The sequence below is a fragment of the Rattus norvegicus genome, chromosome 6 (genome assembly GCF_021556685.1).
Source record: "Rattus norvegicus strain SHRSP/BbbUtx chromosome 6, alternate assembly SHRSP_T2T, whole genome shotgun sequence".
Taxonomy (NCBI): Eukaryota; Metazoa; Chordata; class Mammalia; order Rodentia; family Muridae; genus Rattus; species Rattus norvegicus.
The window spans coordinates 83,130,394-83,143,549 of record NC_141539.1 but is presented as its reverse complement, the minus strand read 5'-3'; the positions used below and the strand labels follow the sequence as shown (position 1 = coordinate 83,143,549).

At 42.4% G+C, this 13,156-nt stretch overlaps 1 protein-coding gene across 1 annotated transcript; it reads right to left on the bottom strand.

Annotated features, from left to right (window-relative positions):
• Positions 1–451: 451 nt before the first annotated feature.
• Positions 452–8,783, bottom strand: Pnn (pinin, desmosome associated protein). The gene is given in 9 exon segments (NM_001109023.1): positions 452–2,449; positions 3,217–3,355; positions 3,435–3,590; positions 6,421–6,496; positions 6,627–6,721; positions 6,803–6,875; positions 7,528–7,596; positions 7,919–7,990; positions 8,653–8,783. Coding segments are annotated over 9 exon segments (2,178 nt in total). The 5' UTR covers positions 8,766–8,783; the 3' UTR covers positions 452–1,064.
• Between the last annotated feature and the right edge of the window lie 4,373 nt (positions 8,784–13,156).

Sequence of the window (13,156 nt, the reverse complement as noted above, 5' to 3'; positions counted from 1 at the left end):
TTAAACAGTCACAAGTCTAAGCCACATTTATTTGCACATATATAGTAATGGGCAACAGATACTCCAGGTCCATACAAATTTATAAACAACAAAGTTAATAATCACTTGGTACACTTGTGTGTTATCTTGTTTACATATTCAAGTCTAGATGAACTTCCTTCATTGTGTAAACTTCCATACAATACTTCCTTAAACAAAAATTCTTGAAAACACAAATTGGCATGTTTCAGTTATAGCCAACAGAAAAGACAAGACCACAAATTCAAAAACCAAATTTAGCAGATATTTTTACCCACCCCCTAACCACCCAGGAGGTGATAACTATTAACAGATGACATACTACATTGTTACCACACAAGTAACTGTGAGGACAAGAGAATCTTGTTCTATAATCATGAAATGACAACCGAATAGTATTGTTTAAATTATCTACCAACTGAATGGTTTAAATCAAAAACAGAAAAATGCTTAGATTAAAAATTGTAAATGGGAAATAAGTAAATGTTTTAAAAGAACTATTCCCCATCAAAGCTGTAAAAACCTGGCAACTCAAAATAACTTTTCAGGCAAATCAAAGTGATGAAACCTTCAAAAACATCCTAATCATGTTCAGTATCTTGTGACAAAAACTGAAAATGATATAAAGATATTTATTATACAACTGTCAACAAGGACATCCCAAAAATAATGAAAGATGCATATTTATTTCTACAAAAGCAATGTATGATACAGAACATAAAGGAACAATTAAAGATTTACCTATTAAAATATACAGATTCTGACTGAAAAGTAATAGGGTATTTAAAAAAGATGACAAAGGATGTTAATCTTTTTTTATTATTATCATTTTTACATATTTTGGAACCTCACATAATTTTGATAAATAACTCTTACAAAATTATGCAAAAAGTACAAGAATGTCTGGTAAACAAACAGTCTGTATTTTCCAAAAAGAATTTTTACAACATGCAATTCTTAAGGCAGCATCCTCTTTACAAGGTAATCCTTTTACTCATCAAATCTTCTGCTGCAAAGAATAGGCTAAGCAAGCCTGGCTTCTTCCATTAACGCCTTTTGTCTTTCCTGTCTGATTTTCGGTCTCTTTCACTTCTTGAAGATCTTTTGCCTGATCGACTACTCTCTGATATAGACCTTTTTCTGTCAGATCGGGAATTCTTATCCTTTGATCCTTTCGTATCTCTACTACTACCACCTTTTGAAGACTTGTGACTTCTTTCTAGTCCTGAAGTGTCCCTTCGCTTCCGGTCCACGCTCCTTCTGTGCTTCCTATCTCGGTTATGTCCTCGGCCCCTACTGCGACTCCTACTCTCACTGCTACTGCTACTGCTGCTGCTGCTGTCTCTGCTGCTGCTCCCACTTGTGCTGGAGCTGCTGCTGGAGCTGCTTCGACTACTACTGCTGCCACTGCTGGAGCTGCTCCCACTGCTGCTACTAGTAGAGCTGCTACTGGAACTACTGCTGCTGCTGCTGCGACTTCTACTCTTGCTCGTTTTATTTCTTGCTCGCCCTCTGCTTCTGCTCCTAGTCTTATTTTTGCTTTTGTTTTCTGAATGCACTGTCAAGACTGGCTCTACAGGCACCTCAGGGAGTTTTATAGCCTCTACAGGAAAATCCTTCCGCTCAGGAGGTAGATTCCCTTGCTCCTGAATAACCTGGGGTGGAGGCTGCAGAACAGCCAATGGCAAAGCCTCAGGCTGACTGAGAGGCTGGGACTGGAGTGCAGGTTGGGGCTGAGAATGGGGCTGAGAATGGGGCTGGCTCTGGGGCAGGGGCTGAGGTGGGGGCTGAGGCTGAGCCACAGGCTCAGGTTGGGGCTCAGGCTCTTTATCTTCTTTTTCCTCTTTTTCCTCAGACTCCTTTTCCACTTCCAGAGAATTAATATTCTCTTTTCCAGGAGAAAGAGATTTACATTCTTTATCTGGCTCAACATCAAATTCCATCTCTGGCTCCAATTCCTTGCTAGTTTCATTTTCTGAAGGTTCTATACTTTCAACTTGATTAGTCTCCATCACCTCCTGCTCAGCAATCACATTTTTGACACTTTCAACCATCTCTAACACATCCATAACTTCTTCTGGCTGACTATCCTGCTGCTTCTCACCTTCTCTTACCCCAGTCTCCTCCTCCATCCTAGCCTCCGTCTCCTGCTTCTGTTCCTCCTCCTCCTGGTCCTTCTCTGCATCACTATGAACTACACCTGCTTCCTTCTCTTCCTCTCCTGCCTCCTCTATTTCTACGTCATTGTGCTGATTACCTGTCTCCTCCAACTCTTCCTCTCGCTGAGCCACCTTACCCTCTTCTTGTTCCGCCTTCTGTTCTTCATTACGCACCACCTGATGCTCTTTTTCCTTCATTGATTGTCTTCTAGGCCTAGCCTCCATTTTATTTATTTGTTCTGCAAATTCGATGCGTCTACCTTCAAATAAAGCTAAACGATAAAAATTTACATGTGTAAGTTCATGACAGTTAAGAAAATTCAAAATAACAATTTTATACCAGGTCAAAAATGGTCACTGTTGGGTTGGGGATTTAGCTCAGTGGTAGAGCGCTTGCCTAGCAAGCGCAAGGCCCTGGGTTCGGTCCCCAGCTCCGAAAAAAAGAAAAAAGAAAAAGAAAAAAAAAAGGTCACTGTCATCTAATCATCTTTTTGTACCTCTATGTTTTGCCTTTTGTTTTGTTTTGGGGTGGGTGGTATGTTGAGAACTGAACTTGAGGTCTTAATGCAAATAACCACAACACACCTACAGACCTAGGAATTCTACTCACATAAACCTGAGGGAAAACAGGGCTACCAGTGCTGCTGAGCTTTATGCTAGATGAAGCTTAGCAAACCTCTTTAAGGCTGAACCATTATATAGTCACTTTTCTGTTCCCAAGCACACCAAAAAGGCCTGTGCCAGTGCCTAGGCCTCCACGTGAATGTCTCACATGGGCTTTTGTTCTGCCTTATTCCCTCATCATTCTTCTGTGTCTACTAAGATGTTAAAACACAAAAATCTTACACGAAGTCTTTATCACCTATAAAATGAGTTTCCACTCAATTATGCAGAAAATACTCCTGAACTCTGACCCCACTATCAATTTCAGAATATCATGAAAAAAAAACCCAAAACTGAACTATTATTTCTTAAAAATGGGCATATGTGAAGGTACGGTCTAACCACTCAGAAAAATCAATGGACTTCACATACTTACCATTCATTTTTCTCTGTGACTCTTCTATTAGCTTTTGGGTAGCTGGACACATTCTTCCAGGAATATAGAACAAATGGGGCTTTGTCTTGGTTCTTATATACTTAATTATCTTGGCATTATGCTCATTCCATTCTTCTTGCTAAAGAAAGGTGAAAAGGTCAATGTTTTATAAATACAAACAATTATCTAATTTAGGATTTAAATAAAGCACTACTTACCAGCTGTGCAAGCTCAACCTTCTGTTCCAGAAGCCGCAGTTCTGTCTGTTTAGCACGTCTCTCCTCAAACAGTTCTCTCCTCTCATTTTCAACCTGCTTTCTCTCTTCTTCAGCCTGAACTTCAAGTTTTTGTTCAATTTCTTGGCGTCTCTTTTGCTAAAAGTTAAGTAGTATTCTTTAGTATAAGTAAAAAATAACCAAGGTTTATTTAGTTTTAATTCAGTTACAGTAACAAGCCTCACACATCTTGACTACCTGAAACTTATTTTACTATGTACACTTATACACTTTCATCATGTTGCTTTCCATGTAATCTGAACTTTGTATTTGGGTCTGCTTGCAATTTGTGTTTTGGCAAATAGTAACTAAGGCATTTCCCCATAAATGTCTCAGTATTAAAGTTACTGGTTACAGCATTCAATTGCATCGTAAGTCTCCTTAACAGAATTTAACCTAGGCTTGTAAGGTGGCTGAGTTAAGGCACTTGCTGAACTCCAGGAATCCGTCTCTTTCCACCTTACCAACACTGGGGACTTAAGTGCCTGTTACCACTTCTAGGTTCCATGGGTTCTGGGGATGGAACTCAGGTCCACGGTCGCATGGTAGGTGTTTTACCGAAAGCACTGTATGAGGATCTTCAACTATTCTTTCTAGATAACAGGATGTGGCTGAAGTTTTAATCTGTTTATCTTAAATAGACTATCATGTAGTGCAGGCTGGTCTCTGACTATGTAGCCAGGGCAGGTTTTGTCAACCTCTCGCCCCGAAATATTATATACACGAGCAACAACTAGCTTCTGAGAGTCTTGCTGGGTAGTCCAGGTTAGACTCAGCTATTACACTTCTGAGATTATATGCATATACTACCACACCTTGCAGAAGCCTAACTTAGCAAGTAATCAGTTGTATTTCCCAGTTCATTAAAAATCTTTCTTCAAACATGAGCTACACATTTGAGGCAGCTCAGCAGTTCAGAGAGCAGAGTCTGGATCTAATAACCATGGTGAAGCCTGGCTATCAAACATACATTCACTCCAAGAGACCAGACATCCTCTTCTCACTCCTTGGGCACAAATATTAAAAATAATTTTAAAAAAAATTGTGATTTTTTTTTTTGTTTGTGGTTGAGACAGGGTCTCACCAGGTCTTACTATATATCCCAGACAGACCAGGGTTCCTCCTATCTTGGCCTTCTGAGTTACAAGATCTATAGACATTTATCATCATAACTGTTTGTGTAGTCATTTCATATTCTCAAACTGAATGCTGAAATAATTTATTACCCCCCGCCCATACACACTAGCTGACCAGAATTTCCCTTTGTTAGTTTTCCTACAGAAGCTGCTCCACAGACACAAATCTGTAGCTGTACCGAAATAAAAGTTTATAGAAGCAAAATGGAATACACTGTAGAGGGTAGTCTTTTGCTTCCAGAGTGTTACGGATTGCCTTTGGGTGTGTAATAAGACTCAATTACAACTCCTGAGCAGGGCCTTAATGTCTGTAATTCCAGGATACAGGAGTAGGAGGCAGGAGGACCAACTGCTCAAGGTCATTCTCAGTAACATAGACAGTTCAAATCCAGCCTGGACTACAATGAGGCCTTATTCCAAGAAGATAGAATATTCCAGAGCCAGTATGATGGCTCAACAGGTAAGGTGAATACTGATGATAAAACCTGAGCTCAACCCCCAGCCCCCAAACTCACACCTAGGAGTAGTTTTTCAATTTCAAGCTGGTCTCTGACACCTCTCCCTCCCTCCCTGCATGCACCCACACATGCACATATATATCTATCTAAACATAGATATATCTTGCTTGCTCTTGCTCTTACCCCTTTGTCCCTTCTCTCCCCATTCCCCTTCCCCCTTTTTCTCTCCACATGCTCTTGGCCAGCCTGTACTCCTTTCCTCTTCTACTTCTCTCTCTGCCCTACTACCCACTTACCTCCCTCCCCATGCTCTGAATAAACTCCATTCTATACTAAGGAAAAAAAAAGATATATACACCTATCACCTATCACATAAATAAATATAACTTAAAAAGAAAATCCAGAGCTAGAGAGATGGCTCAGTGGTTAAGAGCACTGTCTGATCTTCCAGAGGTCCTGAACTCAATTCCCAACAACCACATGGTGGCTCACAACCATCTGTAATGGGATCTGATGCCCTCTTCATATACATAAAGTTAATTCGTAAAATAAATAAATAAATAAATAAATCTTAAGACTAGCCGTGGTCTACATTAGACCATGTCTTTAAAAAAAATTACACACATACATACCTCCCAGGGGCTAGAGAGATGGCTCAGAGGTTAAACAATCACTGGCTGCTTTTTCAGAGGACCTGTGTTTGATTCTCAGCTATCATAGGGCAGCTCACAACTCTAACTCCAGCCACAGAAGATCCAACACCCTCTTCTGTCCTACACCCACACCCACCCACCCCACCATTCACATAAAATAAAGGCAAAAACCCACTATAAAGCCAGGTTTGGTGGCTTGCACCTTTTATCCCCAGCACTCAGGAAGCAAAGGCAGGCAGATCTCTATTGAGTCAGATGCTAGATTCATCTACATAGTGAGATCCCATTTCAAAAACCCAAAGGTGACTAGGAGGTGATGGTGGTGCATGCCTTTAATCCCAGTTCTTGGAAGGGAGAGGCATCTATCTACAGAGCTAGTTCCAGGACAGCCAGGGATACCCACAGAAACCATCTCAGGAAAAAAAAAATTTTTTTTCCAAAAAATCCCAGCACTTGTAAGGTAGAGGTAGGAGCATCCATGATTCAAACTGACCCTTAACTAAAAACCGTGTATACCAGTTTATCCAGAGCTTCACAGCAAAGCTTTTGTCAGAAAACTAGAGAACATTCAAGCTCTCGCATGCTCGCTTTCTCGCTCCCTCTCTCTCTCTTGTTCTCTAACAGCAGTCTCCTATTTGGTAATGAGTAAATGAAGCAAAACAAACAAAAAAAGCACCAATACCCGTTCAGTAGCAACAGTAGATTCTTGTTTAAATTTCTGAAGAGTGCCCATCAACAAGCCAAATATTCGTCGGTTCCTAAGAAACAGAAAAAGGAAATCACTGTCTGCATAATCTACACCAAACTCAACACTTTCTAAGAAGTCGTATAAGCGTCTGACTAAGTGTAATCTCCCTTAGTATTCTATCTGACTCGGTGAGCAGATACCTTTGCTTTCCCTTTTCATCCATGTTTTGATCCTGGATAAGGTCTCTACGTGTGCGTTCTTTGGAGGTAGCTACAACAGAAGATTGCAGTGCTGGCTACAAGAGAAAAGAAAATATCAGTATTTCCTGTACTTGGGTAACATTCTTTTAGAAACACACTAAGAATTGTGCTCATACCTTTTTAACATCATCGTCTTCTGGGTCACTTTCCTGGCGTGATTCTCTTCTTGTCCGACGCTCTCCACCCAGCCTAATACAGAGAAAACCATCTAAATGGCCACCGCAGCATCAAAGGCGAATGAGTATTCTAGGACCCATCTCCAGAAGACACTCTATGCATTTACTGTTTTCTCCTCAGTAAAGAGAAAAAAAAAAAAGGCAAGATGCTCCAAACCAGGGCTGGAGAGAGGGCTCAGTGGTTAAGAGCACTGAGTGCTCTTCCAGAGGCCGAGTTCAAATCCCAGCAAACACATGGTGGCTCACAACCACCTGTAATGGGATCTGATGTCCTCTTCTGGTGTGTCTGGAGACAGTGACAGTGTACTCACATACATGAAATTTTTAAAAAAAAGAAAAGATGCTCCAAGCCAAACTTTGCTCTCTTATCATGTCCAAACATTTCCTGGTGTTTTTCTTTCTTTTTTTTTTTTTTCCAGAGCTGAGGACCCAGGGCCTTGCCCTTGCTAGGCAAGCACTCTACCACTGAGCTGAATCCCCAACCCCCCTGGTGTTTTTCAAAGTATGAAACAGAAAGTGTTACTCCTTCCAATCTCACTTGACTTTGGTAAAGTGCTGGTTAGCCCAGTTCAAATAAATCCCAACGACACAGAAATAGCTGTAGTGTCCTAGAAAACAAAGTACCTACTGAAACTTCAGGCATTTTTTTTCTTTTGAAAACATACCTACTGACTGCCCCTTCCAGGTCTCTCTGTTTGGCTGGGGGTCCTCCTCCACTATCTGAGAATCCACGCCTGCAATTAAAAACATCCAATATAAAGCCTGAGAAACATTAGCGAAACTGGTATTTACAGTTGACTAGAGGATTCAGTTGATTTCATAAAAATGAAAAACGCAAGTGAAACAAACTTAAGCAAATATTTACGAGTTGCCTTCTTCCCTTTGCAGGGAACAACACCCTACTACCAACTACATTCTCAGATGTCAAAAAGCCTTTATAGAACTTAAGAACACAACTAAGTTTATATGAAACTGTTCTAATTAATAGTCTCCAACCTCTACTTTTGCAATACGTTTATTAGAAACATAGCAGTTGACATCCATGAAAGACCTTACCTTAGCAATAAACTACCTCGTCCTCTACCTCCACCAGGACCAGAAAGGGCCAGCAATCTGGCTTGGATGGGCCTAAAAAAAAATTACAATCAGTGTAAAAGTCCTATATAGACATATGGGAGGGCATCATTTACTTCCACAGGTGTTGTACACCCCAAGGAAAAATGAACACAAATAATTCTAAAATGACGGTTTTAGATCCACTTCCTTAAAACGAAAAATTATAATCCTCTTTCTTGCTTCCCCGAGACCAGTGTTAAGAAAATATATGTACCTCGAGACTGCTACATATTAATAAGGCTGGGTCAAATCCTATCTGCCAACATTAAGGGAAGGACACCCAGGGCCAGTAGGGAGAGGTGGCCACCACTTCCACCGGGGGTCTCCAGTTCGACCGGGGTTCGGGGCGGCAGGGGTGGAAAGGGGCTTTGTACTGCAGTTCCGGGCCTGCAGCGCCAAGGGCGGGAAGCCGTGGTCTTGGCCTTCCCAGGGGTGCGGAAGCCATGCCGCGCAGCCAAGCTCGCCTTCCATTCGCAAGCACTTGCACCAAGCGACCTAGGACGCAGGTATGGCGTCTCCCCGCCTAACCGAGTAGAGGGCTCGGCCGCCGCCCGGGAAAGAGACCCCTTGACCCCCATCCGGCCCATAACCGGCCGGCTGTCCTCTCTCCCCGGTTCGTCCCGACCCGAGGCGAACCGACCTCGCCAACCTCACAGGTTCCGTCCGAAACGTACCTCACATCATTCGGGTCCCGCCCGGTGAGCTTGCGGATATTCTCGTCCACATTCTTGAGGCTCTCTTTGGCCTTTTCTAGCTGCTCCTGCAAAGCTCTCACGGCGACCGCCATCTTCTCTCTGCAGCAGGCTTCGCGACTGCTCTACAGGCCGCGCAGCGCCGCACCGCGCCCGCCGCTACAAGCGGAAGGACTGACAGCCCACCCCAGCCAATGACTGCTGGGTTTATTTTCGGGCCTCAACCACCCAGGGACCGGAAGGGGAAGAAGCTTGCAGGTCGGTGATTCTGGACCAACGAGAAGCCGGCAGGTCATCAGCCCCTCCCCCCCGCCCCCCGCGGTGGTTGGGCTCTGCTGCTTGCGCAGAGCGGAGAGGAATCACGTCGGTGTGATAGATCCAACCTCGGGGTCTGCAAAGGCACCCCCTTAAACTTGATATGTCGCTGATTTCGTGGTGTTCTTAAACACTTAAGTAGCAGCCATGGGACGGAAGCGACTATACCTTCTAATTTAATCCCAAGAGATTGAATTAGAAAAGGGCATGGCAATTTATGGCTGTTGCGCATGCGCAGAGTGCCGGGAGGCGCTGGCAGCCTTCCATTAGTGAACTGAACCACCACGAGTCCTAACAGCTAATAATCATTGTGGACACTGAGAATCGCTTGCATGCCTTAGTCGTTAAAAACTAGAAACTTGAATGAGCTGTTTCTTAATGATAAGGACACTGAGGCTGCGGACCTAGGCCAGCAGTTCGTCAGATCTAGATTAAGGCATTTTATATTCTGACCCTGAGCAATGCTGTTTCCAGCGGGTCCTAGAGCCTGCTGGTATAGTAGCAGGTCTGGGGAAGTTGACCGTGTTTTCCTGTGCTTATTTTCTAAATTCCACTTTGCCCTATCCGCAATGCTAGTATGGAAGCTAGTTTTATATTTGAATTAGAGGTACATGTTTTAGTTCAAAAAAAAAAAGTTACACAAACACAAAGGTCAAATAGAAGTTTGGTCCTGGAAAAGGAATGAGAGTTTTTGTTCTTAGTAACAGTAACTTGGTCTTACCCTGTATGCTATTTGTGTGGAGACTCATAACTGGATTGATGAGAGTTTCTTATCAATGTAACAGCACTTGTCATCTACAAAATGAATACCAGGGATACACAGAAAAACCCAATCTCGAACAAAACCAAAGCCAAAACCAAAAAAATAAAAATAAAAGCCAGGTGGTGGCATGTGTGTTTTAATCCCAGCACTTGAGAGGCAGAGGCAGGTAGATCTATGAGTTCAAGGCCAGCCTGCCTGTCTACAGAGCCAATTCCAGGACAGCTAGAGAACCCTGTCTTGAAAAACTCCGAGAAGGAGACGGACAGATGGGGAGGGGGGAGGTCTTCGAAGGAGCTTGAGGGTATATAACATATTAATTTCTATATTAAGCAATATAGAAAACAAAGATTGGGGGTTGGGGATTTAGCTCAGTGGTAGAGCACTTGCCTAGCAAGCGCAAGGCCCTGGGTTCAGTCCCCAGCTCCGAAAAAAAAAGAAAGGAAAAAAAAAAAAGAAAACAAAGATTGGGTAAAAAGCAATTAAGTCTGAAAATTATTTAATTCTAATTGTAAACAGGGTCTCACTGAGTTATTTGTCCATATAAAAGATAGGATCTTTTACATTTTATTATTATTTTGGTGTATGGGTGTTTTGTCCTCATGTATGTCTCTGCAACTACATGTATGCATGATGCCCTTAGAGATCAGAAGTGCGAGTTGGATCACTGAACTGGAGTTACAGACAAAGCTAAACTACCATAGTGGTGCTGGGAACTGAACTCATGTGTCCCCTCCATCTACCTATATATGATATTACATATCACACTATATACATATATACATATACCTCATACATATGTATACCGTAAAGCCTGCTCCCAGTATATATATGCATATATAGTATATGGTATGTAATATGTGACCTAAGAGGTAATGACAGTATAATATGAGAACCCATGTTTGCCAAAGGCCAGCTCTCAAGCAAAATTATTTTGTTTGCAAAATGTAGCCAAAGAAATGATATGGCTAGTAAAATCGTTGTTCTAGAAGTTGTCTTTTTATTTTTAATTACTTTCTGTGTACATGTGTACATGAGGTCACAGTCAGTTTTCTTCTTTACCACATGGAATCTGGGGATGGAATTCAGGTTATCATTCTTGGTGACGGGCACCTTTCCCCTCCGAGTCATCTCATTAACCAGATAAACTCTTAACATTGTAAGAAGATACAAAATGTGTCCATGTTTCTAACACAGAGTGCTGGTTTAATGATCTTATTAGAACTCTACTTAGAGTTGGGCCTGGTGGAGCATGTCTGAAATCCCAGTGCTGGAGGGTTGGAGAAACAGCTTGACATTTAAGATTGGGTGCAAATGGGGCTGGAGAGATGGCTCAGTGGTTAGGAGCACTGACTGCTTTTCCAGAGGTCTGAGTTCAATTCCCAGCAACCACATGGTGACTCACAACCATCTGTAATGGGATCTGATGCCCTCTTCTGGTGTGTCTGAAGACAGCTACAGTGTATTCATATAGATAAAAATTAATTTAAAAAAATTGGGTGCAAAGGATGTAAGTCTGGTTCTTAGCACCCAAATCAGGTGGCTCACAACCATCCTAAATCAGCTCTGAGGGATCCTACACCTTCTTCTGGCCTCTGCGAGCATCCACACTCATGCATACACATGCACACATGTGTACACACACACACACACACACACACACACACACACACACACTGTCCACTGTCTTAGGATTTCTATTTCTGCGAAGAGGCACCATGACCATGGCCACTCTGGTAAAACTTTTACTTGAGGCTAGCTTACAGTCTTACAGTTTCAGGGGTTTAGTCCATTATTCTCATGGTGGGAAACATGGGAGTATGCAGGCAAACTTGGTGCTAGAGAAGGAACTGAGAGCTCTATATCTGGGTCCACCAGCAAGCAACAGGAAGTAAATATCCACTGGGCCTACTTTGAGCATCTGAGACCTCAGAGCCTACCCCCACAGTGCCACACATGCTCTAACAAGGCCATACCCCCTAATAGTGGCACTCCCTATGCACCAAGCATTCAAACACATGAGTCTATGGGGCCCATTCACACACACACACACACACACACACACACACACACACACACACACACACACACTTAGGAATAAAATAAATGTTTGGTATTGGAGAGATGGTCCAATGGTGAGTACTAGCTGTTCTCCTAGAGGACCTGGGTGTGGTTCCTAGTACCTACAGGGTAGCTCACAACCATTATAGCTCCAGTCTAGGGAACCTGATAACCAATTCTGGCTTTCACGGGCACCAGACACATGAATGGTCCACATATACACATGCAGGCAAATTACCCATACACATAAAAGTAATTTAAAATCAATATTTAAAAAAAGGTTATGAAACTCCTCCAGCTGCTGTGAGTGAGAGTGGGTCTGTGTCTTACATCTGTTCCTTCACTGCCAAAAGTCTCTGCTTTTACTCTCCAAGTGATATAATTCCAGGCCCATGCCAGCATATGTGGCTTTTAGGTGGAATGTTTAGGTTTGAGTTATGTGATGAATGCCATAAGTGGATTTAAATAGTAGAAGGGTTTTATTATGAAACAAACAAACCTATGTAGTAGTAGTAGTTCTTGGAACAATAGTTCCAAGTTCCTTAGAGAGAAGTGCCTAGACAGGTTTTAGGAAAAATATCCTTAGGTTTCTTCCTTTCTTCCTTCTCTTTCTTTCTTTCTTTCTTTCTTTCTTTCTTTCTTTCTTTCTTTCTTTCTTGCATTGGGGAAGCTGGGATAGGAGTTCCTACAGCAACCTACAGAATAAAGACTATTTCTTACTTCTGTAGACTTTAGAGCAGTGGTTCTCAATCCTCCACAGGGGTCGCCTAAGATAATTAGAAAACACAGATATTTACATTACAATTCATAACAGTAGTAAACATACTTCTTTATACAGTAACTACTTCATACTTCATAACAGTACAGTTATGAAGTAGCAACAAAGTAATTTTATGGTTGGAGGTCACCTCAGCATTAAGAACTGTTTTTAAGAGTGGTAGCACTAGGAAGAGAACCAGTGCTTTAGAGGGGAGGGGTCCCTGAGCTTAGCAGTTCAGCGATGGTACTAAATAGAATATAAGGACATAACTCAAGTGGCCTCAGGCTGGAGTGTCAGCGAGCCAGTCCTATCCTTCTGCTCTCCTGTGGTGCTTTGGCCGGCCATGAGCTTAGGGGAGGTACTACATAGAAGAAAAGGTGAGGCTGATCCACTCTACTCCGGCGGCATCAGTGATCCAACATCAGTTACTTTTCTTATTCTGTGAAGAAAATATCGGCCAAGAGCAACTGAAGGAAAGAGTTATTTTGGCTGACAGTTTGAGAGCACAATCCACAGCAGGGAAGACATGCTGGCAAGGTAGCTGGACCCACTGCAGCCACAGTCAGGAAGCAGATAGAAACGAATGCTCA